Raw genomic sequence first — 27,155 nt, forward strand, 5'->3', positions numbered from 1 at the left:
CTCTCTCTCTCTCTCTCTCGGACTGGGCATTGGGAGCACCGGGAGAAATCCCATTGCATCGGTAGGCTGGTGGGCCGTGAAAAGTTGACTGTCCCTGTCTGTCTTTTTACCAGCTCTCTCTGCATGCCTGGGTGTGCATGCGAGTGCCAGGACTGGGTTCACTAGCCAATCACAATAAATAATCAACCCTCACCAAACTGACCCCAGTCAGAAAAGGTCACTTTTTGTTTGACACCACATGAAGCAATGGAGCTCTATGTATTGTTCAGTAATTTATTTGCCACAAACTACCTAATTAAAATATTTGCATTAAAATGTTTACCATGTATCAGGTATTATTTTAAGAAAGCAGCTGTCAGCTACTGCCACAAATAGAATCTAATTCTGTGAAGAACAGTGCACTATGTATCACGTTTTGTCTGTTTTTTCATAAAAGTGTAGGTAGTAACATCACCTATGCTGCAGCAGGTTTTATGTGTCTGGGATTTGAGTAACAATGTGAACCCTTACAAGAGATTTAAATCAGTAAGGAGCATTGTGGTGCTGAAGTCAAGCTGTCAAATCAGTCCACCTGTCAGTCTGCCAGGTCACAGTCAGTAGCTTTCTTAGCTGTCTATCACTGTCCTCACTTACACACACACAAATGCACACATATAGTTTATACATACAACACATAAAAATGATCCATGTTTACACAGCAGGAAGGCAATTACATCCCTGGTATTTCTGTTGCAATGTTAATGTTGTATGTTTCTCCAGGCCTCCTTCACACACAGTTTCTTTTTCTCACACACACACACACACACACACACACCCACACACACACACACCCACACACACACACACCCACACACACACACACCCACACACACACACACCCACACACACACACACCCACACACACACACACCCACACACACACACACCCACACACACACACACCCACACACACACACACCCACACACACACACACCCACACACACACACACCCACACACACACACACCCACACACACACACACCCACACACACACACACCCACACACACACACACCCACACACACACACACCCACACACACACACACCCACACACACACACACCCACACACACACACACCCACACACACACACACCCACACACACACACACCCACACACACACACACCCACACACACACACACCCACACACACACACACCCACACACACACACACCCACACACACACACACCCACACACACACACACCCACACACACACACACCCACACACACACACACCCACACACACACACACACACACACACACACAGAGTCTCACAGTCTTTCATCAAAACCATCCACACCCACTCCACCCTTCCCTAGAGAGTGACAGAAAGAGAAGTTGACTATTCTTACAATAAAATGTGTTTCCGCATACATTAGACTGTGCAGTTTTTTGTGCCATAGGTTTTCTTTGTGTGTGTGTCCATGTGTGAACATGTGTAAGTGTGAATTTACTTCATCTCATATTTTTTCTGGCACTTACAGCTCTCACTGTAGCTTAATGTACTATAAATGAGGCTGATGCTCTGTCACCAATTCCTGAGGTAACCTATACAGTTAGCTTACAGGAAGAAGTGGTAACCAATTTCTAACTATGTTTTAACTCACATAAGTCAGTTTGTATAGTCAAAAACTTTTTTGATACATCCTGTAAGCACTTTTCTTAAATAGTAATAATTATTTATGTTTTTATAATGTAATAATTTATAAAAAATGATTAGACAATGATTTTACAAAAATGATTAGTCAAAATTATAACTGAGTTTGTGGTGAAAAAAGGATACCATGCATGTGGGGCAAGTCAATTTAAAAGGTATTAAACAAAGACAAAAATTGAATGCATAGAAAGTCAGCAAAAATGGACCAAAAAGAACCTGGACTACTTGACCACTCTTCACTTAATAGCAGCTCTGACACAGTATGACGCCCTTCGCACTTAATTTACTTCAAAATATGCTTTCCGTTTGCTGCTAATTCACCCAACTGCAGAGGTAATGGGGTGAGATTTTTCTTTTCTAGAAGAAGGCTCTCTTTTCTTCTAGAGGATTTAGATGGTGGAAGCCAGGGGTCACGGGGGCCATTGTCTCCCTCAGGACACAGTCTTGTGTGTTTGCTAGAGGGAACCAAATTTCAGAGATAAGATGAGAGAGAGAGATAGGTGATTCAATGAGTGAGAGAGAGGATTGGAAATGTAAAAACAGACACAACCAAACAGCTTGACATGAGAGATGGGGAGAGTGGCAGGAGGATGAAGATATGTGGAAATTAATGTTTGGGTTATGGGGATGAGGGAGCGACAGTGTTACATTTGCAAAATCAACCTGTGAGAAACCTTATGTCAGAAATGGAAAGTGAAATATGGAGATGGAGAGAGAACATAAAACGGAGAATGGGTGATTGGGAGACAGAGGAGGAGATTTGTGAACAGAATTGGCATCAGATTTACATGCAGAGTAGTATGTCCCTAAGATCTGTTGGTCCTGATTGGGTTGCTGTTGTTGTTCTGCTTTGTTTTATTAATGAGGATTTGCTCTCCGATATACACACACACACACACACACACACACACACACACACACACACACACACATGCACTCACCCAGATACACAGGCACACAAGGGCAGAGTTGTCGCCACTGACACAGTAACCCAGTCCAGAAGATGTAGGTTACCCTTTCTTGCAGGGCCCTCGGGTTTCTGCTCGTACACACTGGAGCTGACTGGGGATTCACTCTTGCTGACACAGAGCTGGTCCATTTTATAGTGGTATTGTTTACTGAGTGTAAAAGTCAGTATTTTGGCTGTGAGCTTGAAATAGAAATACAATATAACTGCAGAACACAAAACAAAGAAGAAAATGAAGTCCAAATCAGCCAATGTAGAGCTGTTCACACTCAGAGGAGTGACATGGGATATTGTCCGTCTTGATCTAAGTGCATCTTCTTACCTCCCAAAGTGAACTGTAAAATATGTGCAGTATGCAAAGTAAATTCTACTAAACCTTTTCCTTAATCTCAGTCCTCTAAAAGAGCTCCAATGGCTTTATCTGTGCCAACAAAGGTTACGTTTTGAAAGACTTGGACCAGTGTTGCAACAGATTCTTAAAATCTCTGCATGCATTCTTGTAATTAAAATACTTAATGCCATGGCCTGGAAAAGCACTTGTGGTCACTCTGGTTGGGTCATGGTATAAACACATTAAATAATGCACTCCAGTCCTGATGTCTACTCCTACTAAAAAGGAAAATATTTGACTCGATGAAGCTTCACGCTGTCTCGCTCTCGCCTCCACCTTTTCTCTTATTTTCTTACATAATATTATCAGTCATTAGTAAATGTGTGCCAGTCAAGTAAAATATTTTAATGTGTTTGTATACCCCATGAACTGGGAGCAGTAGACATCATTTTCTCTTGTCTCAGGCAGTCTGTATTTTGGACAGAGTGCAAACAAGTTGAGTCAGAATCCATTCTGCAGTATTCAGCCTCATAAACGATAATTTTCAGGTTTTTCATTGCAAAAGGAGAACTCATGTTTTCTGATAGCATCAAAAGGCGTCTTCTCCAGGGATTTGGCATGGATTCTATATTCAGATACTCTAACTTTAATTATTCTCAATGCTTTATTTTTACTCTTCTGCTTTCAGGCTCTGCAGAAGTTAGCAAGTCAGTACCTAAAGAGAGACTGGCCTGGAATCAACCCTGATGACCAGAGAACAGACTATCGGTAGGTTTATGTGTGTACAACCATATTTCCATTAAGCTAGGGGCAACAATCTACTTCTGATCACATCTTCTGAATGACCCCACTACGTCCTTTGGTTGGTTATTATGAAAGCCAGAAATGAGGGAACTGACTCTTGCAACTACAGCAGAATTTTCCACAAATTTTCTTTCTGGTGCAAGTGCATATAATTTCTTTCTTTCTCACATTGGTAGCCACACACTTGCATGGGGATTTTAAAAATGTAGCCACTCTGCAGGAAAACTCAGTGATTTTATTAACCAATTGCTCTAGGGACTATGAGTTATAGAACAGCAACTGAGCAGTGTTGTTGTGCTTTTTCTCTCCAACTAGGAATGTGTATGCAGTGTGGAGGTCCTACTTAGAGGGTACAGTGCAGGTGAGCCAGTCCAGGCTCAACGTGTGTGACAATTACAAGAGTCAAGTATCAGATCCCGCTAAGACTGTTAGACTCTACAAGGAACAGCAACTCAAAAAGGTCAGTGAATGTTGTGAACAGTGGGAGATGGTCAGTGTTTTCTGAGGCAATCTCTGTTCTTTATCCCTCTCTACAACATCCTTCCATGTTCTCACACCCTTTCTTTAACAACTTGCCTGTCTTCCAATTTCCCTTCACAGACCATAGATCAGTTGAGTGGCATTCAGGCAGAGCTGCAGGAGTCGGTAAAGGAGCTGGCCAAAGCCAAGAAAAAATACTACGACTGTGAGCAGGTTGCCCACGCTGTACGAGAGAAGGCCGACATAGAGGCAAAGTAAGTTCCCCATGGCACTGTGCACATGTGTGTGTGTTGGTGAGGATGTGAGTAAAAATCAATATGCTATGAATCAACAAATGGTGTCCATTGTCAGAAAAAATACCAAGAAAACAAAGTTGGTTACCCTCAGAGAGAGAGAGAGAGAGAGAGAGAGAGAGAGAGAGAGAGAGCTTTGGGAAAAAAAGCCATGTAAGTGGGAAAAGGCTGATTTTTGGGTCAGTGGTTAGGATAAGGATTAGATTAAGGTAAAGGAAATGAATGTAAGTCTATGTATTTTCCCCAAAAGTGACACTAGTGTGTGTATGTATGTGACAAAGTGAGAGATTGAGAGAGAGCGAGAAGGAGAAGCATCNAATAAAATAGATTGTGAGAAACACAAAGAGAGAGAGAGAGAGAGAGAGAGAGAGAGAGAGAGAGAGCTTTGGGAAAAAAAGCCATGTCCCTAAGTGGGAAAAGGCTGATTTTTGGGTCAGTGGTTAGGATAAGGATTAGATTAAGGTAAAGGAAATGAATGTAAGTCTATGTATTTTCCCCAAAAGTGACACTAGTGTGTGTATGTATGTGACAAAGTGAGAGATTGAGAGAGAGCGAGAAGGAGAAGCATCATCATTAAGGCTTTATGAGAGAAAGACAGACAAAGAAAATGCAGACAAACACCACAAGTGCATACGTAAAGAATCTTAGTTTGGTAAACTTTTGTGGTTGCATATTTGTTGGAGTGAATCCAACCAATAAACTAAACCACAATCATGTCTATGGATATTTAAAGCACATTTTGTTTCTGCTTTTTTCCTTTGTTGGACAGATAATAGCTCTACCAGATATAAAAGGTTTTCTCTCTTGTTTTCAAGGCAGATTTATTATTTTGCTTTTTATAACATTGTAAGCTGAAGAGGCTTTCAAATAAATAGACAACTGAGGGGCAGAGTTTCTACTGTAAGAGTTCAACATTTTGGAGCTTTGTAGTGTCGCAGTTAGTATTAAAGTTTGATCCAGTGTTGTTTTCCTCCTGGCCCAAGGTAGCACTGGCTATGGTGACATTTTCACTTCATTGCATCGATTGGCCAGTCAACTCTGCTCTGGTCTCTATCACTCAGTAGAAAGTCAAAGCCACAGGAATTACTGCTGCATCGCCTCTGTGCCACTGTGTGTGTGTGTGTGTTTGTGTGTGTGTGTGTGTGTGTGTCTGTGTGCTTCTGTGTGTGTCTGTGTGTGTCTGTGTTTCAGTAGGGCAAAAATAGCTATTAGCCATTGAAGGAACACATAGAAGGAGAATGGTGTGATGCGGAGACACTACACACACTACACACATCACATAGGAACACATCACAAATACAGTTTAAGTAAGTGACAGACATTATCACACAGCCATAATGCATTTTCTGTCTATTTGTGTCAGAGATAATACCGTATAATACACATGGTCTGTTTTCATTCATGTAAACACAGTAGAACAGAAGAGCAGACCTAATGCAAACACACACACATGCATGCATACGGCCTCACTCTATCATTTTTATCAGGCGGGTCTTTCTAATGTCACCATCGATATAGATAAATCATGATTGCTGGATCAGGTTGAGATTTATTGGTGTCAACCCGCAGCCTGTTCATGGTCAATTTATGACGACTGCTCTGAATCAGAGGTTAGAGATCAGAGTTATTACATTGGGGAAATGCCTCTATCTGTTTCTCCTCTCTATCTTACCTTATTGTTAATATGTTTTATTAATCCATCAATGTGAATGAATCTAATGTCAACGTGGTTGTCAAAAAAATAAAACAATATGCTTATATGTTTTTTCAGATTAACTTCTTTGCTTGCTGTTGTTTCTTTTTCAGGTCTAAACTGGGTCTTTTTCAGTCAAGAATTAGTTTACAGAAAGCAAGTGTAAAGGTAAGAGGCTCACTCACAAAGACACAGACACATCACCTCTTCTAAAGGCAGAGCTTTCAAGGAGACTCTTTTAACCAAAAACAAAAATGATTTCACTTTGTTCGGAACCTAAAAAGAGTCTTGTGTACTCCACTTAAACCTTAAAGCTCCACTCTCTTTCTGTAATGCAGTATTACAATATTGTCTGTCTCTCTTTGGTTTCAGTTGAAAGCTAAGAGAAGTGACTGTAACTCCAAGGCGACACAAGCCAGGAATGACTACTTGCTAACGCTAGCTGCTGCCAACGCTCACCATGACCGCTACTACCATACAGATCTACTGCACTGCATACAGGTATTTACAGAAAGAAAAAATTGAAAGCTGTGAGTTATGTGTGAGAGAATGGACAAGTCCTTTCCATGAATGTAGAGATTTTAGTTGAACTGTGCATTTGTGTAAATAAACAATCCAGCAGGAGACTCTCCTCTGTAACCTCATTTTCCTTCACTACAACTCTAACGGACTTAAGGATCTCAGGCATTGATAATACCCTGAGGGATTCTCCTTGAGCGGAGCGGGGACGCATTTTCTGGTTCCAGAATTCAAAGTGGGGAGCTACTTTGAATCAAAGCTCAATTTAGGCTAAAATGTCTTCCTTTTATCAGTGCACAAAGTCACACTCCATTTCAGTATTGGTGAACTAGTTGGAGGGGTAAACCATACATGAAAAAGTGATGATTTCACAGTTTTGAGTCTTCAAAGAGAGTACTCTGGATTTATGATTTGAAAGGGGCTTATGTGAAGAAAAATCCTGCAAAATGAGCCATCCTGATGTCTGCTCTCACCAAATCATCAGTAGGCATGAAATTATAATTTTCACAATGTTGAATGAATTGCACCAATGCCAGAGGGAAGCTCATCACAAAGCTTTGAGGTAGCGTAAATACCGTTTTGTTGATAGAATACAAAAAGGTCATCAAAGGATAGATGCAAATAACTTGTGTGATCTTGAACGTGTTTGTTTTGTGTTAATATGGTTGCGGGATGTAGGTTTCATGGTTTTATTAGGGTGCTCAAAGCGTTATATTGTGACACAGAAGCCAATTCACTGTCACCCCCATATTTTTTTCCATCTGTGTTAGCAAAGCTGCTGTTTGTGTGTGCAAGCACCATGTTCCATCTGGCACAACATGACCTTTCTAGCACATAGACAGAATGAAAACAGGAAGAAATTAGACTGAAACAACCAAAAGAAATCCAGGTCTGTTAATCCTTTATGCTCACTTACACAGGTAGTCCACAAAAAACTGTGATGATACATAGATTAATACTTAATCTCGTAATAATCTAATTATTTGCATGCATTCAAACACACAGGCAGACACACACATACTCACATGTACACTTGCACACAGACACCCCATATCTACTGTGAAGTAAGTTGTGTATATTCAGTGAGAAAATTTAAAGTGAAGCTCATGAATGTTTCTATCTGCTTCTCCCTCTTTCTTCTAGTTTTTGCAGTCTGATTCTTTCTTAGCTTTTTCCTCATCCTGCATTTTCTTTCTCTGTCACTCCCTCTCTATCTTCAGCTGCCCTTCCCTGTCTCGGTTTTCTGTCTCTCCTACTCCCTCCATCTCACATACTCTGCCTTAGGCATGTATGAGCAGCTATACTACGAGGCCATTCTGAATAATAGATCCTTAGCGCCTTGTGACAGAAGGACAGGACTGCAGGGAAACATGCACATACACAAATTCGTGCACGCAATCACACAAACAAAATGAGGGACATTGCTCGAGGGAGGCAATCTGCTCGTCCTCTCTCCCTCCTCTGCAGTTTGGGAGTTTGTGGTGTTTACAGGTCTTCACCTGAAAGCCGGTGATAACGGCACTCCCAACAGAGGGAGCAAAATCTGCATCACGTGAAAGTCTGTTTTTTTCACAGGGCAGAGATGCATCTAGAAACGCAGCCCAGAGAGCAGCATCATTGGCAGACACTGATCACAGTCGCAACCAAATAAAATGATAGTAAATATAGTATAGTAATGGCCATCCTATGAAAAAAGACAGACAACTCATTCTATGGCAGTGAAAATTCAGTTCTCTTTAGCTAGATCAAGACTTTCTCTGTCTTTGATGTCAAACCAGATAGAGGAGGATAGTCAATAACATGTGGGAAAGATGACTGACAAACAAGAGAATGGTTTTCTGGGGATGATGGATGAGGAGACTTGAAATTAATAGCTCTGTTTAGATCAGAAATCCACTTTATTAATACTGACTGTACTGAGGACTCTACCAGGATGCAGCAGTAACATGTATCTTATACTGAATGGTGCTGTCCTTGTCAATGCGACAGTAGCACTGAAAGGGCAGAGGAAGAACAGACTGCTCCACATCTCCCTCTGCTGTTGGCAACCGTGGCTTTTATTACTGTCCATCTTTTAAAGTCCCCCGCTAGACACACACACAAACACACACACGTGCGCGCGCGCACACACACACACACACACACACACACACACCTACTGTACACTTCCACCTCTGCTGCACTGTCTGGGTCTCTATGCTGTACTTATTGTCCAGGCTGATGCAGTCATTCAACCCAAACACACATACACACATACGCACACACACAAATACACACACACACTGCCCATGACACGGGGATGGGGCTTTTTCTGGAAGCTGACTCACTTCTTTTCAACGCTACCGTAAATGGATGAAAAGAGGAGGGGAGGAAGGGAAGAAAGAGGAAGGAGGAAATGAGCAGAATGATGGGGGAACATTTAGAGAGAAGTCAGCCAACAACCCACCCTTAATGACATAATTTCCTTGTCAATATCCCATTGTATGATAAGTCTGTGTTTTGCATGTGCAATTGTGCAAATGCCACATTTGTGGTATGTGGGGTATATTCAAAAGCGTGTGTGGGTGTGTGTGTGTGACTTTCTGTGTAAGAAAAAGACAGTTTGTAGGTGTTGGTGGAGGCTGTAGTCTGGCCCAAAACATCCCCTGACCGGCACAGAGTGTATCCAGGTTTCTGAGAGTGTGAGCTTTTGTAAAGTACTTTTGCCAGAGGAGTGAGTGAGTGAGTCTGTCCGTGTGTGTGTGTGTGTGTGTGTGTGTGTGTGTGTGTGTGTGTGTGTGTGTGTGTGTGTGTGTATTTGTGTGTGTGTGTGTGTCTGCGGTCTTAGTGTTTTGTTGAATTGGAATCTGAACCCCTTCACCTTCCCCTGCAGCTGTGAGAACACTATCCAAAGAACATTTCTCTCACACACACACACACACACACACACACACACACACACACACACACACAAGCTTCTCCCATACACTAATTTTTCAGTCTGTCTCGCTTTCTTGCTCTCACCCACTTGTACCTTTTTATACCCTTTCAAATGCTCACTCTTCTTCTCCTCCTCGTCCTCTCCATTAGCCTCTCTTTCTCTCTGTCTCGTTCCTCTCTGTCTGATCTGGCTGTTTGGCAGTGTGGCCTACAGCTTGGCAGCACTGCCGCAGCTCCCTGTAGAAAGGCTGCTCATTTGGACTGCATACTTCATTAAAATGTCTTTATATCGGTGCATCAGAACGTCTAATGATAAGAGCTGTCAAATGAAAACATCTGCTTGGTTTCTGTCCTTCCTTTGACTTTGTGCCAACTCACTCTTGCCTCTCATTGTTTGTCTCACTCCATCTCTTCTCTATTTCCATTTCTTTTCTTTCTCAGTTTAGTTCAATTCATAAAAATGTTGGTTAGACAAAAATTTGTTTCAGGGGGTAGCAGCGCTACCAGTAGCTAGGTGTGTGTGTGTGTGTGTGTGTGTGTGTGTGTGTGTGTGTGTGTGTGTAACAAACCAAATTTGAACACGTAACTCTCTTAAATTAAACTATTTCTATTTAACTTTTAATTTCAATTTCAGTTACTCTGGCTGATTAGAGCTCTAGTCAGGTTAAACAAAACTCAGGTCACAAAACTCTATTGACTCATAAGAACGAGTTGTCCCACCCTAATCAGACAACATAACATCTGTGTAGGAACACTCTGTGTGTGTGTGCAACAGTTTTAACTTCAATCAAATTTATGTCACATTGTGACGTCAGGGCAGATACAACATGTCTGTCTTGTCTGCTATTGTGACATTCACAGTTTTAGTGGATTTGTTGCTGATATTGTGTAAAGATTTAGCAATTTGCCAAATGATAGAATAGTTGCCTCTTTTCATTGGATCTCAAAGCTCTGCATCAGAGAATTATACATATATATATATATATATATATATATATATATATATATACGTATATATATATATATAAACATGACTCTGAATAACCATTCACTTGTCCCATTCCTTAAGGAGAAACACTGTTGAAACTGCTTCTCTCTTGTTTAGACCTTGCCTAAACTAAACAAGCTAGTGCCACTTTATAACCTACACAGCCCTGAAGGTGAAGTGTTCCTCCTAGCTTAAAAACAAAACAGGGACAGGAAGGACACGAGCATTGTTACGGTCAGGCTCCTGGTTATAGAACAGATGAGGTTAAATGATGGCTTGATGTTTGATGATGAGAAATAGGGCACTGCTAACCGAGGTGGTGTGGGTGAAAATTCAATGGCCCGTCACATCTGAATGTGGAATAAAAATGAGTATTTGCTAAAGCGTTAGTAGTAACTGGCTTCATTCACCTCCTCTTCAACCCTCTCTCTCTCTCTCTCTCTTTTGTCTTTCTCTTTCTTGGTGTCTATTTTATTATGACGGATTACATTGAATTAATCCTTTCTTCACCGTAACCCCAGCCCTCCTCTCTGTCTGTCCTCCAGGCCTTGGATGGCAGGATCTATGAGCATGTGAAAGACTATCTGGTAGCGCTGTGTCGCACCGAGCTAGAGGCCTCCCAAGCTACACACAACACCTTCCAGTTCCTGTTGGACAAATCCACCAGGGTGAGTCAGTTGTGGTGAGAGACACAGACCTTCTGTGCTCATTTATAAGTTAGTACATAGAAATACTGTGTTACTGGTCTCAGAAAAGATACTGTGGGCAATATCCATCAATCTTCTTAACATAACAGTCTGATCAAAATGCTTATTTTGCGAAAAACATTGTGTATTTCTTCTTTCATTTTGCGAATTGGATGGGACGTTTTGACATTTTATTTGTGATTGCAAGGCACTATTTTTCTTACATTAGTGAGGGGGAGTAGGGTAGGTGGGTGTTGCATTGCCTGGGGAGGTATTGTTTGCATTCAGCATTTTAGCGATAAAACGATTTCAGAAAGCTGCCAAGACATATATATAAGGAAATCAAAATACAAATGCAGAAACACACACATAGAACACAGACAATAAAGAAGAAATGTAGTGTTTTTTTGTCTTATATTTAGTGCATCTCTGTTTTTGTTTTTGTTGTGTGTCTTCATAAAGCTTGTAGTAGACCCCAAAATAAATTGAAACAGAAATGCAAAAAAATGGATTGGCAACCAAAATGACACACTGTGACAGATTTTCGTCAACAGTGTGTGCAGGCAAGGTAACAGAAATCTCAATATACCATCACTCCTCTGCAAGAACGTGATTTGACAATGTATGCCATTAAAGTGATACTCAAAACATCAAACCTAAAATGTATGTATGAATATAAAAATACTCACCCACTGCAGGCTTGAAATGTGACTGTAAAGAGTATGTAGTCTGCTCCCTCTCTGGGGAACTGAGATTGTGCTCAGCGTGGATTCACTGAGGTTATGATGTTTGCCAATACTGACAAGTTTTCACAGCAGGAAACCCGCATACAAACGCACCAGATTCACTGTCTCCTCCTGTCTTTCTCTCAGATAATACAAGAGTTCAACCAGCAGTTGTTCATGCAGGAGAATCCAGTGTTTCACAAAGCACACGACTTCCAGTTCCAGCCTAGTGAATGTGACACGGTGAGACACACATAACTGCACACGCATCCACTGTGTTCATATCCATACACACGCAGCATTGTGCTATTGAGCTTGAGAGTATTGTTTGTATATGAACCTGTTCACACGGCAGGACAGTCATTTTATTGCTTCTGTTTCTGTCAAACACACACACACACACACACACACACACACACACATAGTAGTAATCAGCCTCTTTTGTTGCCACATGCGGGCTTTTCCCTGCTCCCTCTTTTTCTGTCCCCTCCAATCTAGTATTTTACATCTGTGGCTCCATTCCTAAGCTCATCTCAGTCACTGAAACAGAATTTGTGTACCTTCATCATCATGATCTATAGAGAATGCCATTAATACATCTGGGGCTCAAAGGCTTGAAATCAAAGAGGCAAAGCTCTGATCATTTTTATTCTCTAGAGAGATCCTTTGCTCTTTTGTCTTGAGCCTTTGGAGATTTATTTTATGTTAACAATTCAGGAAAGAGTTGTCCAGTTAACTAGTGTCTGGTGATAGTGTTAGAAACAGCATGAACCTACTCTGTGTTATAATTTTTGTCATTTTAATACCAAATGTTGTGTGTCCATTGGGAGCTTCTCTTTGTAGTCCTAGATTTTGTTTTATCTTTTACACAAGATCATGTAGACATGCTGAATGTTTAAATTATTTCATATTGTCGTCAATTGATCAGTGTCTGTGTGATCATAATGGGGCCGTGGGAATCATGCTGTCTCATCCTTCCTTAAGTATTGCTAGCTAAATAAAAGATGTCTCCCATTGGACACTGGTCCTAATTCCACTATACAGTAGTTCTCCTTCTCTCCTGTGTCGGAGTCATTTTGTGCTCTCTTGTTTCTCAGCTTCTTTCTATCTTTCATGCTTTCACTGTGCCAATTTCTTTCCCTTTTCTTCTTCTTCTCTTCTGGTATTCTAACATTTCTCTGTGTAATAATGTGCTATTCCTTCCCCGTGTCTTCCTAATCCTGTTCAACCTATGCTAACACTTTTCCCTAAACTTTTTTTCCATTAACCCCTCCTTGTATTTGTGTGTCTGTGTGCTTGCACTGCTGCTCTCGGGTGTGTGGGTGTGTGGCCGCTTGCCTGGGTGTATGTGTGTGTGTGCCAGACTCTGAGCTCGGTGCAGCAGTTGGTGGACATTGAGCCGTCGCCCGTCAGTGCCATGAGAATGACCCTGGCACAGGTAGTCTTAACTATTGTTAGCATTCCCATCTTCATTCCTGACACAAACCATGGATCATCTACTCCATTCATGTCCTAATGTAGTTTTCACTGCTTGTGTTATTGACTTTAACATGTACGAGTAGTTCATGTATTCCCAAACAAGGCTTTGCTACTTCTCTTAATAATGCATTTCAACCCTAAGAACTGGGACTGTGATTAATGATTTTGCATGACACTGGTAATATATAAATCACTATGTCTATATGCACTTGTATTTGCACATTGCTCTCTGCCTGACTAGACTACTTGCCTATAAAGTGCTACGGTGGGCAGTGCTTTCTTACCTGACTTAACCCTGACTTGCTGCAGACAGTCAGACAGACAGACAGTTAGTCAACTTGAATAACCTTCACATCCAATCGCTCTTTCCTGGGAAGGAGGACGGACCCATCCCTGTTCCTAAACAGAACATGGAGTAGCCATTACAGCATGTCTAGCCAGTTTCAACACAAACACACAGGGGACTATGAGCATGAGCATGCAAAATGTTTGTGCACAGAAACGCTTAGAGGAAAGAGGTTCACAGTGATACAAACGAGGGTTATTTTATTGGGCAAAAATATAGCCTTATTAATAACTGTTAACACATTATTGTGCTCTACAAACTATTCTTTCTCACCACGGTGCTCAGGTTTTTGGCTGTAAGAGGTCTGTGATTCATCTTGGCAAATTGTGATCAGGTCCATAACCACAGACATAATATGTTTTTATGTTTTCTCTCAGGATAGAGTTTCCCCTTTCACTTAATAACAGTAAAAGTTATTGCAAGGATTATTAATGATCATAATCCCCATGTGCGTTTGTCACACTAACATGACCATTAATGTTGCATGCTGCAGCATAACCACCCAGGTGTGGCTACAGTTATACTTACGACATCATGACCATTGCTGGTGTAAGAAATATTAGAATAAACATGACAAATGTGTGTTTGGCTCTGAATAAATTGTTCAGACTTTGAAACCTTCCTTGTAGCTTGAGTGTGGCTTTCCTTTTTGCAACAACAAAGCAGTCAGACTAGAGTAAAGAACAGAAATTGTGTTTCACATTTCGAATTAAATACCTTATATAAACTGATAATTCAGCCGGCTATTGTGAAATTTCTTACCTATCCTATCTTATCTACCTACTATTACCCTAGAGCCAGGCAAATGGAGACATTGTGAGATAAATAAGCCATCGTTTTTCAGAAGTAAAATAAAACAAATTTGTCTTTGTTGCAGTATTATTGCTAAAACTCTTATACCATGCATTTTATTGTTGCCCTATAATAATAAAACAAGAGAGATACATTTACTGGATTAGTGAATACCACTGCTATGACAGTGGGATCACCACATGATAATGCTGTCATACCTGTCACATGTTGGCAAGCAACGCAATTCCAGCACCAGATGATTCATTAGATGCCGTAACCGTGTTGCATCATCTGTTGAAATATCACTATGCTGTCATCTGCCTCGTTTGGACAGATGAGTCAAATCTTTGGTTTGAGTGATTTTAATTTTTAATTGCACATTTGTAATATGTTATGGGTTCAAGTTGTGGTCAAGGTCTTTGTTTTTCCTTTTTGTTTTTTGCTTGTGCATATTTTTCGTTGTTAGATTCTGTATTTGATTCAAACCGCCACACCAAGATCAAGCTAGATGCTGAATGTGAATATGTGAAAGTCCAAATAATGAGGAAGGTTATTCTTTTAAGTGTCTGCATCTGCAAGCAGCACTCTATAAAACCAAAAATGTTGGCTGCGCAGGTGCTGAATTTTAGGTAATATTAAAACTAAGACTAAAACAAAATTGTATTTTGGATGTAGGCATTTTTCTTGTTTATTACAATAACACCAATTATGGCCATTAATCCACACAAAATGTCTGATCACAGCAATGTATTTGCCACAGTGAGAAGGTACTACTTTCTGCTCTACTGCAGATTGTGCAGACACCCTGGAGTCAAGTATCAGACTCCCACTGCTTTTAAAAATCCATTAAAACATCATACAGCTACAGGTGCTGTTCAACGTGATATATTAGTCAAGATAATGGTAGTATGTCTCTGCAAGCTGTGGAGAGAGATCCTTTTTTTAGAAAACAACGGGAGCCCGTGACTAAATGATGCAAATCTGTGTTCGAACAGACAGGATTAGCTTCTTACTGTGGCAAAAACATCACTGGGTTTAAAGCTTTTTGCTTTACAGTAATATGATAGTAAAGGCCTACAACAAGTGTTTAGAGTGAGCAACAAGCCTCCAGGATTTAGGGTTAAACTCACATATTCCTACCAGCATACACTGTACCTCCCCTTCAAACAGACAACTTCAGTTTGACAAAGTTTATTCTCACTCCACCCCGGTGGTTTCAGAATAACACAGTTGTTACTAAATGACTGTTATTACGACAGTAGAGGTTGTTATTGAAGTACAGTATGATCACACCATTTTGAGTTCTCTGTGCTATACTATATTCACCTTTCCCTAAGCTGGAGAGCTGACAAACTATAATTTTGCCTGTTATCTTCTTTATTGTAGTTGGTCTTGGTTTAATAAATGAATCTTTGACATTGATAAATAAACACATTTATACAATCTGATTATCATAGGTCATATGTGCTTAATGTCCCCACTACACCATGATAATTGAAAATAAAATGTTAGCTCACACTTAACTAGTCGATCAGCTGTTTCACACTGTCCAGCAGAAAGTTTGAATAAAGGTATGAAAATGCCCTTAAATTATCACTAAAAAAAGAAAGAACCAGCATGCTGTAAGAGCTGCCATGAAGCTGATGAACAGAATGAGGAACCTAAACGAACAGCATCAAAGTCACTTGAAGATAACATGCAAGCAGACTGAAAGTGTTCACATTTTCCCTACATGTAGACACTAGTAGGACATTTGAAAGAAACTCTTACTCACTCTCTTAATTCCATTGATATTACAGGAATTGGTTTAGTAAACTATCAAGACACAAATTAGCTGAGCTCCCTCCATGACATGTCAGCTTAGAGTCACTGTTTAAATCTAGTTTTCTGCCTCTCTGCCTTAACTCTCTGCCATGTTCCCTTGCCTGAATGTAATTAAGCTGTAAATCTCCAGTGTAAAGCTCTTCGTTTCACACCTATACTTAGCCAGATTTATGCCCTCTTGTTACTGAAGCAGCACATAATTAATAGATATGATGTACATAGAAACTTGCAATTAAAATATTGTGTACTTTAGTCTGGTGAACACACTTTTATTATCAGATTATGGGAACCCCAGCCTCTCAGGTCTGTGAACACACATCAGTGACGCTGACCGTATGTACTGTATTTACACCCTGAGGCTCAGTTTGTTTTTGTTGGAAGTGGCATTTTTGTCTGCCTGTAGCCAGAATATATATAAATATACTTATAAATATACTTTTTTATCATTTTTGAAACATTATAGGCTACTGATATATGCCAAAGAATTTACCAACACGATATAAATGTAAAGTATACTTGCTATTGCCACAAAACAGAGATTTAAGTTGATGGAAGCTAGAACGTGTAAATGAAAAAAGGGTCACAGGTTGAAGGATTCTGCAAAGTATTAAAATGTATCCTTTTTGTTTCCCTAACCCTTTATGATCCATACTTCATCCATTAATTAGTAGCATTGCGCTGAGCTTTCTGTGTCGCCTGCATAGTTAAGAGTTAGAACTTAGAAGACTGAATTAAAGTGCCACTGCGTGTGTGTGTGAGAGAGAGTAAGATCATCAGCTGAGAGTAACCAAATAACCCACACACTGTCATCAGATTTTGATTCACACAGTGCTAAATTCTGACTGGTGCACAGTGTATCACATCCCCTTTTTCCAACTAAGCCCTGCCTACTTCAAATCAGTAAAAATAAGCACAGAGATAAATTCATCCCTTTACTCACAGTGAGAAGTTGATAATATAGGTTTTCAGGGCTTTTTGGAAATAATGTAAAAAAAAAATTAAAATTAATTCTGTGGATTAGTGAAGGTGTGGAAACTTATAATTCAGAGACACATTTAATGCATTAGTCCCTGCAGAAAAAATGCCACATGGTTATAATTGATGTTGAATATTTTATTGGATTCTTCAACAGGCCCACATGTGTGCTTTTGTTGTATTTATGTACCTCCTGCCGTCAAACAAAAACACACACACTAACAGACACTTTCACACACTCATGCTCTTTCACATGTGATTTTGATAACAGCTATTTCGTTCCAAGAGGAATACAATAGAGCACATGCTGTATTAATTATGTGAGAAAGAAACAATCTTTCTCTCACACTTTCTTTAGCTTAATTAACAGCTTCTGCATATCAAACACCTTGTGCTGTTATCGCTGATACTGTACTTATGTGTGCGCTTGTGTGTGTGTGTGTGTGTGTGTGTGTGTGTGTGTGTGTCTGTGTTTGTCTGTCTATCTTAGAGTCGTCAGCTGGAGTCGGAGACGGGGACGACGGAGGAGCACAGTCTGAACAAGGAGGCCAGGAAATGGGCAACCAGAGTGGCCAGGGAACACAAAAATATCATTCACTACAAGAGAGTAAGATGGGCACACACATACTCATGTTTGTCACATATACCAATTTTAAAAATACAATATCTGAAACAGATACACACACTGTTTCTAATCAAGTTATGTGTTTGTGTGTGTTGTTTTCAGTCTCTGGAGGAGTGTGAGAGCCATGGCTTGCCCGCCACAGAGCAAGGCAGACTAGATCTGGAGCTGAAGATAGAAGACACCAAAGAAAACATACGCAAAGCCGAGGTCTGTGACTCAGTGTCGACATTTATCTTTGATAGCAAAGGATAAATGATAGGATATGTTCTCTTAGCACAGTTGCCTTAGTGTCTGTGTTTAAACTCGACCCTTTCTGTGTCAAGTCTGCATGTTTTCCTCACGTTCACACGGCTTTTGTCCGGATGCTGCATTTTCCTCTCACAGTCCAAAGACATGCAAGGACAGGTGAACTGGAAACTCTAAATATGGTTGTCCATCAGTGTCTTAGTTCTGTGATAGACTGGCACCCATCCAGGATCTAGCCTGCCTATGCTAGGCTCCAGCCTATAATACCATACCCAGGATACGCAGGTATGGAGAAAGGACGGATAGATGTTTCCTCTCTTATGAAATATAAAAAAATATCCTGTGTATATTTATGCAAGGGCAGCAGTGTCACTGCGGTGTTAGTCTAGCAAACAAACCCTCTTGTCACAGCGAGAGCATAGAATTCAGCCTTCAGTCATATTTCCTCCACCCGGTGTTTGTGGCTGAGTGACTAATTATTTGGTCCATATTTTGAATGCAGTCAGTGGCACTTGGCTTTGAGTCTGCTCATCAGCATGGCTCACGAAGCAGGGTGGAATTAACAAACAAGGCCCAGGATTGATCTGTCTACCTCTTTGTCAGATCATTCAAGTTATTCGACCATTCGTATCCACACAGCCCAATAATCCCCTGCTCTATGTGGCTCTATGTGGTTTTGTTGCATTCTGTTCAGGTGTTCAGATTTAAAGATACTTTTCCAGAGTCATGTCCGTCACAGTAGCTCAGTGTGACAGTACACAGGTATGATAGCAGTGTAGCTGTAAAAATTCAAGTTATTATATCTAAACTATGAAATCTAATACTGTGAGTGCCAATTTATTTTTCTCTTTTTCTTTTCTTTCTTGCTCTTTTGGCTTTTTCATCCATCTTTCATTTCATCATCTTTCCCTCCTCCTCAGCATCTTTCTCTCCACTCCCTCTCTTTTCCTTCTGCACATCTCAGCCTTTCCACTCGCAGAGTTATCGATCATTTATGTATTGATTCCCGCAGATTCAATGTGTCACGCTATGAATGAGAACACTGTATCATCATCTCTCATCTTCCTCACCTCAATTCTGTGTCTGTTCTCTCTCAAAAGTATCTGCGCTGTTTTGGTTTTTCATCTCTGTTGTGTTCTTCAGTTTTATTGTTTTCCTTCACTTTGCTTAGCTCTTTCTCTCCCCCTGTTGCCTCTTCGCATCTACACTATGTTTTTTTTTTTTTTATCAGGCTTTCATATATCTGGCACCCTCTGCTGTCAGGTTTGGTCAAAAATATTTCATTCCTGACGTTAACCTCTGGCAGATCAGTATATCTCTACACTTTTTTATCATCTAAGATATTTTTTGCAAACATTTTGTTAAGCATATAATTTTACTGCTTTTAGGTGATAGATAAAATAGTTTTTGGTAGTTATTTCAATACCTTACACTGCAAGAATATTTAAGCAACACTATCAATAGCTTGTGATCTCACTTGCTACAGAATAATTAGGGAGTCTTTTCGTTGCAAAGTGCAAACATGTGACCACACCATCTTCTTGCTACCCCACCTTCTCTGTCTTCCTCTCTGCTTCAGTCTCTCTCGCTCACACTGTCTGTATGCTATTCTTTGCTCTTCTAGGCCACCATTACCTTGAGTAAGATGATGAATATTTTATGAGCTCATTTGCTACAAATGACTTCATCACAGAGCTCTTATCACAGAATTATGAAGGGAGACAAAGCAGTACAAAAGACATTATCCAGGTTTGATTACAGCATTATCTGGATAGTGATAGTGCCATCCTTTCCTTTTACATGAAGTCCCATCTTCATCTGATATAGCATTTTGCAGAAGCCATTTCAAATCATTGTGGGCAAGAAAATGAAGCTAGACCTATATTTAGGATAGAGATTTAGTAGTCAAGATGACAGCCTATATCCAGTGAATGCCTATTGGTGGATAAAAGATATTTTTGAGGCACCTTTACCCATTGGAGAAATGCATGAGGATGTGTTTTGCTGGGTAATAATCCAGGTTTTACTTTGGTATCATCATCAGCTAAAACTCATTGCTATTTTAGAAGCAGCATGTGTGAAATACAAGCTTGACGACAGAAGGTTGCTACCAGCCAGTAAGAGAGATTGATGGCATAGTTGGCCTCGCTACCTGTCCTCATTTGCTGATTTTTCATAAATTGCCCAGTTTCCTTGTCACAACAACAACAAATGCTGAGTCAATGCACTGTGCTAAAACTGTGACCATTATTTACTGCATGTCAAACTGCAGGCAAATCTGGGAGCAAGATACAAGTTTTAGGTTTATCTGAGAAACACCTGAATCTATCATTTCATCATCATATACATGCTGTAGTAAGAGCAACGTCAGAAGATTTCTTATCTTGTCTCACAATCTTCCATCTGGGTATTTTATGGAAAACACGCTGCATAAAGCATAAATCACATTTCTTTGAATCGTGAACAGGTTTAAAGAGACACATTCATAATCCACACAAACTGTTTATTCAGAGTTTATGGTTATTTTAAGAACATCTTAAAAAACCAGGGAGGCTGTTGCATTTATGGAAGAGTTACAGGGAGTTAGGTACAATTTTATTTCTTGTTTTATGGTCACAGAAGACTTATCAAAATAAGCAGCACAAACCTTTGAAGTTGTAATGTTGTTTTAAATCTTTAAATCTGTTCTGCAGTGTTCAACACCACGCACTTCAGTCTTCAGAAACATCGTCTTCTTCTCACCTCATTTTGAATGGAATCGATAAACACTGAAAGAAACAGTAGAGTAATGTATCCTCTGCTCCACTGATGTTGGTCTGATTTTATGGTCTCCACCTGAGTGCTCGATAAAAGACTCTGGAAACTGAAACTAGAGACTGTGCAGGTCTGTGAAAAATTACTTAAATAGTTATTACCGTTACAGAAATGGCACAGCATGATTAAGTGATGCATACTATGATAAAAGTCAAGTGAAACTTACCATAACTAAATTGTACTGCAATGCATTTTATATATATATATATATATACACACACACACACACACACACACACACACACACACACATATCTACATATATATATATATATAAAATATAATGAGAGTGTGCCCCAGGCTAGCCGTTCTACTCTACTGGAGCTTCCATTATTAATAAAACAACATGCATCAGAGGTAACTGGAAATCAAATGAAATTAAGGCATAAAGATGAATCTGCTGTACATTTCTTATCTTATTGAGAGAAAGTAACTCAGTGAGACAAAAAACAAATTCTATTCTTACTGTCTGAAATCAGTGATTTTGTACTCAGAGAGACTGACACTAAAGGTACATGGCACCGAATGAGGCTTCAAGAGATTAAGGGATTTACCTGACATACTACCTTTTATATAAGTTGCATTTATACAGTATACAGTATCTTATCTTTCTTGTATGCTTACTTTCTAGTAAAGTTTGGAATCATCCATATTATAATGATGTAATCGTTGGCCTCTCTGCTTCCTCTTTGTAAGAGGTTCTTAGAGGATGAGAGAGTGAGAACATTTGAGGCAAGAGGTTGTCTTCATACTAATGAGCTGTTGACGGCTGTTCTCAAACTGGCTCCACGAGACAATCTGGCCTAATTAACACGCGGCGTCACAATCCTTCAGAAACAGAAGAGGCATTGAGATAGTGCTCCCAGACACTTTATAGCACAAGCAAACAAAACTAATAAGAAAATTGATGGGAAATATCCTATATATTATCTGCACTAACATGTTAGCACCTTTGGTAAATAGAACATGGACATGGAGGTGTGTGCACATGCACCATATTTTTTGGTTATAAAAACAGACCAATCACTTGCCTGAGCTGTTGGTATCTCTGCTACTGAATTGTGAAACAAACTACAGTACTGTACCTATTGGTAAAGGCCCAGTTTGATCCCACTGTGCCTCGTTATGTTTGACAGGAGGTTGTAATACCTTACATATTTGAGGTTTTTATATTCTTTTAGTTTGTTGTTTCAAATCTCACATACATGTCATGGCTTCACCCAACAAGTAAATCTGTTCTCAGTGTTTGAGCAAAAAACAGCTGGTTGCAGCACTTTTGAAAGAGAACCAGAATTCTTAACGTTTTAAATGAGCCATAATTCTGTTTTAGTTACAGTCAGACAGCTGAGTTTTCTTCCTGCAGTGTCTCTCCACCTATTTTCCTGTCTACCTTTCTGTTGGTTTTAATGATTACAGCTGCGCAGCCAGACTGTCTTTCTTTCCAAGGTTGTGCAGTCTTTCCACCAGTAATCTGTGCTCACACTACTGGCTGCTTATTCTGTTGACTTTAACTACTGAAAGTATTGTTGCAGTGTATCAGCCAATATTTTAATTTTCCTCCTCTTTAATCCGGTATGTTAATGGTTGGACAACAGCAGCAGCAGCAGCAGCTAAGGCTGGTGCTTTCCTCTAGCATTTGTTGAGTGCTGCTAACAGAAAGGAAAACTGTGGCATTTAAGGAGCTCAGGTACTTTATTGATCAAAGCTGGTGAGTCTGTCTTGACAATGTGTCTGTCTGCCTCTGTGGGAGGGAGGCATCAGCTATCAATCTGCTCTGTCAGCATCAGTGAGAAAGGAAAGGAGAGGGTAATGAAGGAGGAAATTGATGAAAATGGCGAGAGACAGCAAGAAAAAAGAGAAAGGATCAGAGATGAAAGAGAAAGCTGAGGAGGCGAGACAGACTGAATGTAAGTCTCAGGGGTTTCCCTACTGGTGGTTATAGCCTCGTCATATTGTCTCATTAGCAAAGAACACGGCACATGTCCAGTGTTCACAGCTCATTAAAAGAAAGTACAGCAAGTTTTGAGAGACTACATGACACAGATTCGACACATTTTGGGGTGCAAATCCAGTTCACATCCTTGTTCTGTCACTAAATTATGATCAAATACAGCTGAAAGGCCAAAAGAGAAAACATTAAAACGTTTTTCCCAGTGAAGATTGGATTTAAACATGATTCCCATGGATCCTTTATATCCTTGAAAGTTTGTGAATGTGAGGAAAAAAGTCAAGGCTGCAAAAGCTTTTGAAAATAGACATAATTGAAAGTGCTTGACTTTATATATTTTCTGTAAAAACAGACACTGAAGTTTTTTAAAATGTTTTTTCTTAATGTCAGTAAATAGGCTAAGTGCAGCTGCGTGCATGTGTACAACAGACCACATAGTCTGCCATCACTGTAACACACACAGCACAGTTGAGAAGTGTTTACACAATTTAGCCTCTCTCTCTTTTTAATTGTTGCCCGTGAGCGTCTATATAGCCTGCTAGTTCTCATTATAAAAATTATTAGTGTTGGAACAGTAATTAACATTGATCCGTGTCTCAAACTATGTTGTGTTGGGTCCTTGAATTTGAGGTAATTGGGCCTGGAAAACTCAGTGAGTTTGATGCTGAGGCAGTTGTGGGAATCTTGTGTAAAGATGGCTATGAGGTTCAACTTAAGAACAACTTCAGTTCAACTTGAAAAATTATACTATGTGCACTGAGAGAAGTGTATCCTGATTAGAAACAGATGCATATTGTGATGTTTGCTCTGGTATACAGGTTCACTTGAGGTCTGTTTCCCTGCATCAGTTCTAGAAATCCATTGTATGTGAGAAAATGGCTCCCATAGGGTGTTTACTATATATACATATGTTTGTTAATAACTAGTTATATTGTTATTGCCTTGTGTTTGTTTTGTGTCAGCATCATGATTAAAAATACCTTTGTGTCTTTTCATCTGTGCGAGTTTAAGAGGCTAGTCTTCCATCACTGGGAAAGAGGTTCCTACTTATGAATAAATATAAAGCAGGGAGACTGACACTTTTACAACCTGGAGACCAAACTGACTGCAACCAGGCTGCTCTTGCATTTGAATGTAAATTCAGCTTGTTTTACAACTTTGTATTTTCATATTTTGGTTCATTATTCCTAACAGTCAAGATAACATTTTACTCTGCATGGGCACACAGTGGCTCTGTGAGATAAAGGTTTGCTTTATGTCCATAATAAAGGAAAATAGACATGTGTCAAATAGGATCTTATTTTAAATAAGATAGGACCCAAGTTGCAATATTCTGTACTTGTTTTTTCTTTAGACTGATATGAGAAAAACTGTGTAGGTCAGTGATATATTTGATGTTCTTTAACATTCCTAACCCTGTCTCTCTCCAAAGACAATAAAATTGAAAGCTGAGGCTCGGTTGGACCTTCTACGTCAAGTGGGGGTTGCTGTGGATACCTGGCTGAAGAGTGCAATGAATCAGGTGGGTTTAGTTTGTGAGTGTTGTAGAAAATGTGTGCATATACTCTCTCTCTCTCTCTCTCTCTCTCTGTCTGTGTCTGTGTCTGTGTTTGCGTGCGTGCGTGCGTGTGTGTGTCCTGTCACGCATGAATACCACTTAGTGTACTGCAGTATGTGAGTGTGAGTGTGCCTGTTTGCAATATGTGTATAAACTCCCCCACTCTCTCTGTGCATGCTGTAGGTGATGGAGGAGCTGGAGAATGAACGTTGGGCCAGCTACACTTCCCACGATCCCTCACTGTCGGTGAGACACCTCCCCTCACTGTGCCTACATTGCTGCTTTCTTGCCAAGCCAGCAGAACTCATTCTGTTTTCACAAAAACACAAAGTTTATTAATGAAATGTGAAAACATTAGAGGAATTAATGAACAACAAAACTGTTGACATAACATAAACCTGAATGTTACTAGAACTACTGTATGTGATAAATAATTTTTATCATCAATTTATAAAGATGTGATTGACTTGGCTAGAAAGTGCAAATCTCACACTCATGAATCAAAAGTTGAAGGGTGCCTCCTCACCACACAAAATAAGCCGTAGCTGTTTGTATTGCATGCATGGTGGCCTCCTTAACCCACTTCAAACCAGAAAACCACTAAATTGTGTCACTGTTTGTTAGTCACATAGCTGCTATTGACTCATCTCGCCCCCCAACAGTTTTTCTTCATGCACCACACGAAAACTCACTCAATTCAACACATCCAAAAAAATGTCATTTTAAACTCCAAGGCACTGACTCATAACCATAGACTTTTCATTCTTTATGATTTCATTATAAGTGAAAACCACCCAGCTAGAATAGTTCTCCAGACAAATCACTTCCTGAATGATGTAAATTGCAAGATAATTGACCTCAGCCCTGCTGCCTAATCATCTGTCACGCTAGTTACAGCCTCTTAAAACGCCCCACTTCCCCAGTGGAATACTGATGTAGTCTATGCACAACTCTCTAGTTTTTAGTTCATCACTTCTAGTTTTACTGGCAAGATAGACTGAGTACAGATCTGAAGCCTGAGCTGAGGAGTGGGCTCCAGGTAGAATCACATTCCCCTTCCCTCATTTCTGGCTGTAGTAAATTCTTATTTTTCCTTAACAAACAAATACTTTGACATATTTGGAAATAGACTTATTTGTTTTCTTCCTGAGAGTTGGATGAGAAGATTGATACCATTCTTATGTTAAAATCAGCTACCAGCTCCCGAAAAGTTCACTGATGTTTTGTATGGATTACTCAAGACATAACGTGTTAATTCGAGAGCTTTAGAGATGCTGGTTGGTGGATTTTGTTACCTTTGGACAGAGACAGGCTAGCTGTGTTCCGCTTGTTTCCAGTCTTTACCATAAGCTAAGCTAACTGGCGGCTTGCTTGCTGTAGCTTCATATTTAGCATACAGACATGAGAGTGATGTCGATCTGTTCATTCAGCCCCTGGCAAGAAAATGACTAAACACATCTCCCAGCATTTTCAACCATTCTTTTAAATTAAATTTAAGTTTTAAGGTTATGTTTGTGCATTTGTTTGTGCGTTTCTGTCTGTGACTAGGAGTGTAATCCCACATGGGATTTTTGAGGAGACGTGGGTGTGTGTGTGTCTGTCAACAGCACTAAACATAGTCAGTCTGCTCCACTGGAAGCACTTGACATTCTGCTCACATGATATTGCAGCTGGCAGCTAACACCAGAGAGAAACAAAGTCTGGAGAGTGAGGGAAAAAGCAGTCTAGGAAGACTTAAATGAAGAGAGAAGTAGGGATGATCGAAGGAGTTGTGCAGTGAGAGAGGGAGTTGTAGAGAGACAATTACTGAAGAATGAGAGAGAGAAGGAGAGAAAGTTAGCTGAGAAAAAAAAGAGGTGGTGTGATGTGGAGGAGAGGGTGAGGGGGAGAGGTGAGGAGTGAGCAGCGTCAGAGTGATAATGCTGAAGTAAAATTGGATGCTGAGGTGAGAGAGATGGGGGCTTGTGAAAAACTGCAGAGAACATAGAGGAACATAGTGTAAGGCCATATTATACAGCAAAAAAATATTAGACTTGCACAGAGCCGTGTCAGCTGGGATTGGCCCCCGTGACCCTCAAGGGATAAACGGTATAGCTCATGGATGGATGGACAATGGTGAAAATGGTGACAAAAACAAAGAATTCCCTTTTATTAGCTGCAAGTATATTGTAAAGTCTTTCTTTTTTTTCTTTTTTTTTTTTACATCCGTTGGACTGTGAGTTTTCTTTTAACTTTCCCTGCCCTATTTATAATATGAATCAGTTGGAGACTAGACTGCTGAAAACTCCTCCATCTGCTATGGGTGTTATTAAAAGAACAGGCCAGGAGGTACATTTAGTATTCAGGCATTTGACAGCAGTTCAACAGCCTTTGATTTTATTTGGAGTGCACCGGAGCCTTAAGAGACTGACAGTGGCAGGGAAAGCGGCACTACAATAGAGAG

The 27,155-nt window shown here is 40.1% G+C and overlaps 1 protein-coding gene across 2 annotated transcripts in view; it reads left to right on the forward strand.

Annotated features, from left to right (window-relative positions):
- The window catches only part of fchsd2 (FCH and double SH3 domains 2), a 66,194-nt gene that overhangs the window by 27,837 nt on the left and 11,202 nt on the right, over nucleotides 1-27,155 (forward strand). Inside the window, exons 4-14 of one of the 2 annotated variants that reach the window (XM_022748495.1) lie at nucleotides 3,687-3,766; nucleotides 4,118-4,262; nucleotides 4,403-4,536; nucleotides 6,382-6,436; nucleotides 6,641-6,769; nucleotides 11,216-11,362; nucleotides 12,253-12,348; nucleotides 18,012-18,128; nucleotides 18,249-18,353; nucleotides 24,587-24,676; nucleotides 24,896-24,958. In XM_022748495.1, the coding sequence (XP_022604216.1) occupies nucleotides 3,687-3,766; nucleotides 4,118-4,262; nucleotides 4,403-4,536; nucleotides 6,382-6,436; nucleotides 6,641-6,769; nucleotides 11,216-11,362; nucleotides 12,253-12,348; nucleotides 18,012-18,128; nucleotides 18,249-18,353; nucleotides 24,587-24,676; nucleotides 24,896-24,958 (1,161 nt within the window). The remainder of the gene's footprint in view (nucleotides 1-3,686; nucleotides 3,767-4,117; nucleotides 4,263-4,402; nucleotides 4,537-6,381; nucleotides 6,437-6,640; nucleotides 6,770-11,215; nucleotides 11,363-12,252; nucleotides 12,349-18,011; nucleotides 18,129-18,248; nucleotides 18,354-24,586; nucleotides 24,677-24,895; nucleotides 24,959-27,155) is intronic. The other variant, XM_022748496.1, reaches the window with a different exon arrangement.

Source organism: Seriola dumerili, unplaced genomic scaffold (assembly GCF_002260705.1).
Source record: "Seriola dumerili isolate Sdu_G_001 unplaced genomic scaffold, Sdu_1.0 BDQW01000122.1, whole genome shotgun sequence".
Classification (NCBI taxonomy): Eukaryota; Metazoa; Chordata; class Actinopteri; order Carangiformes; family Carangidae; genus Seriola; species Seriola dumerili.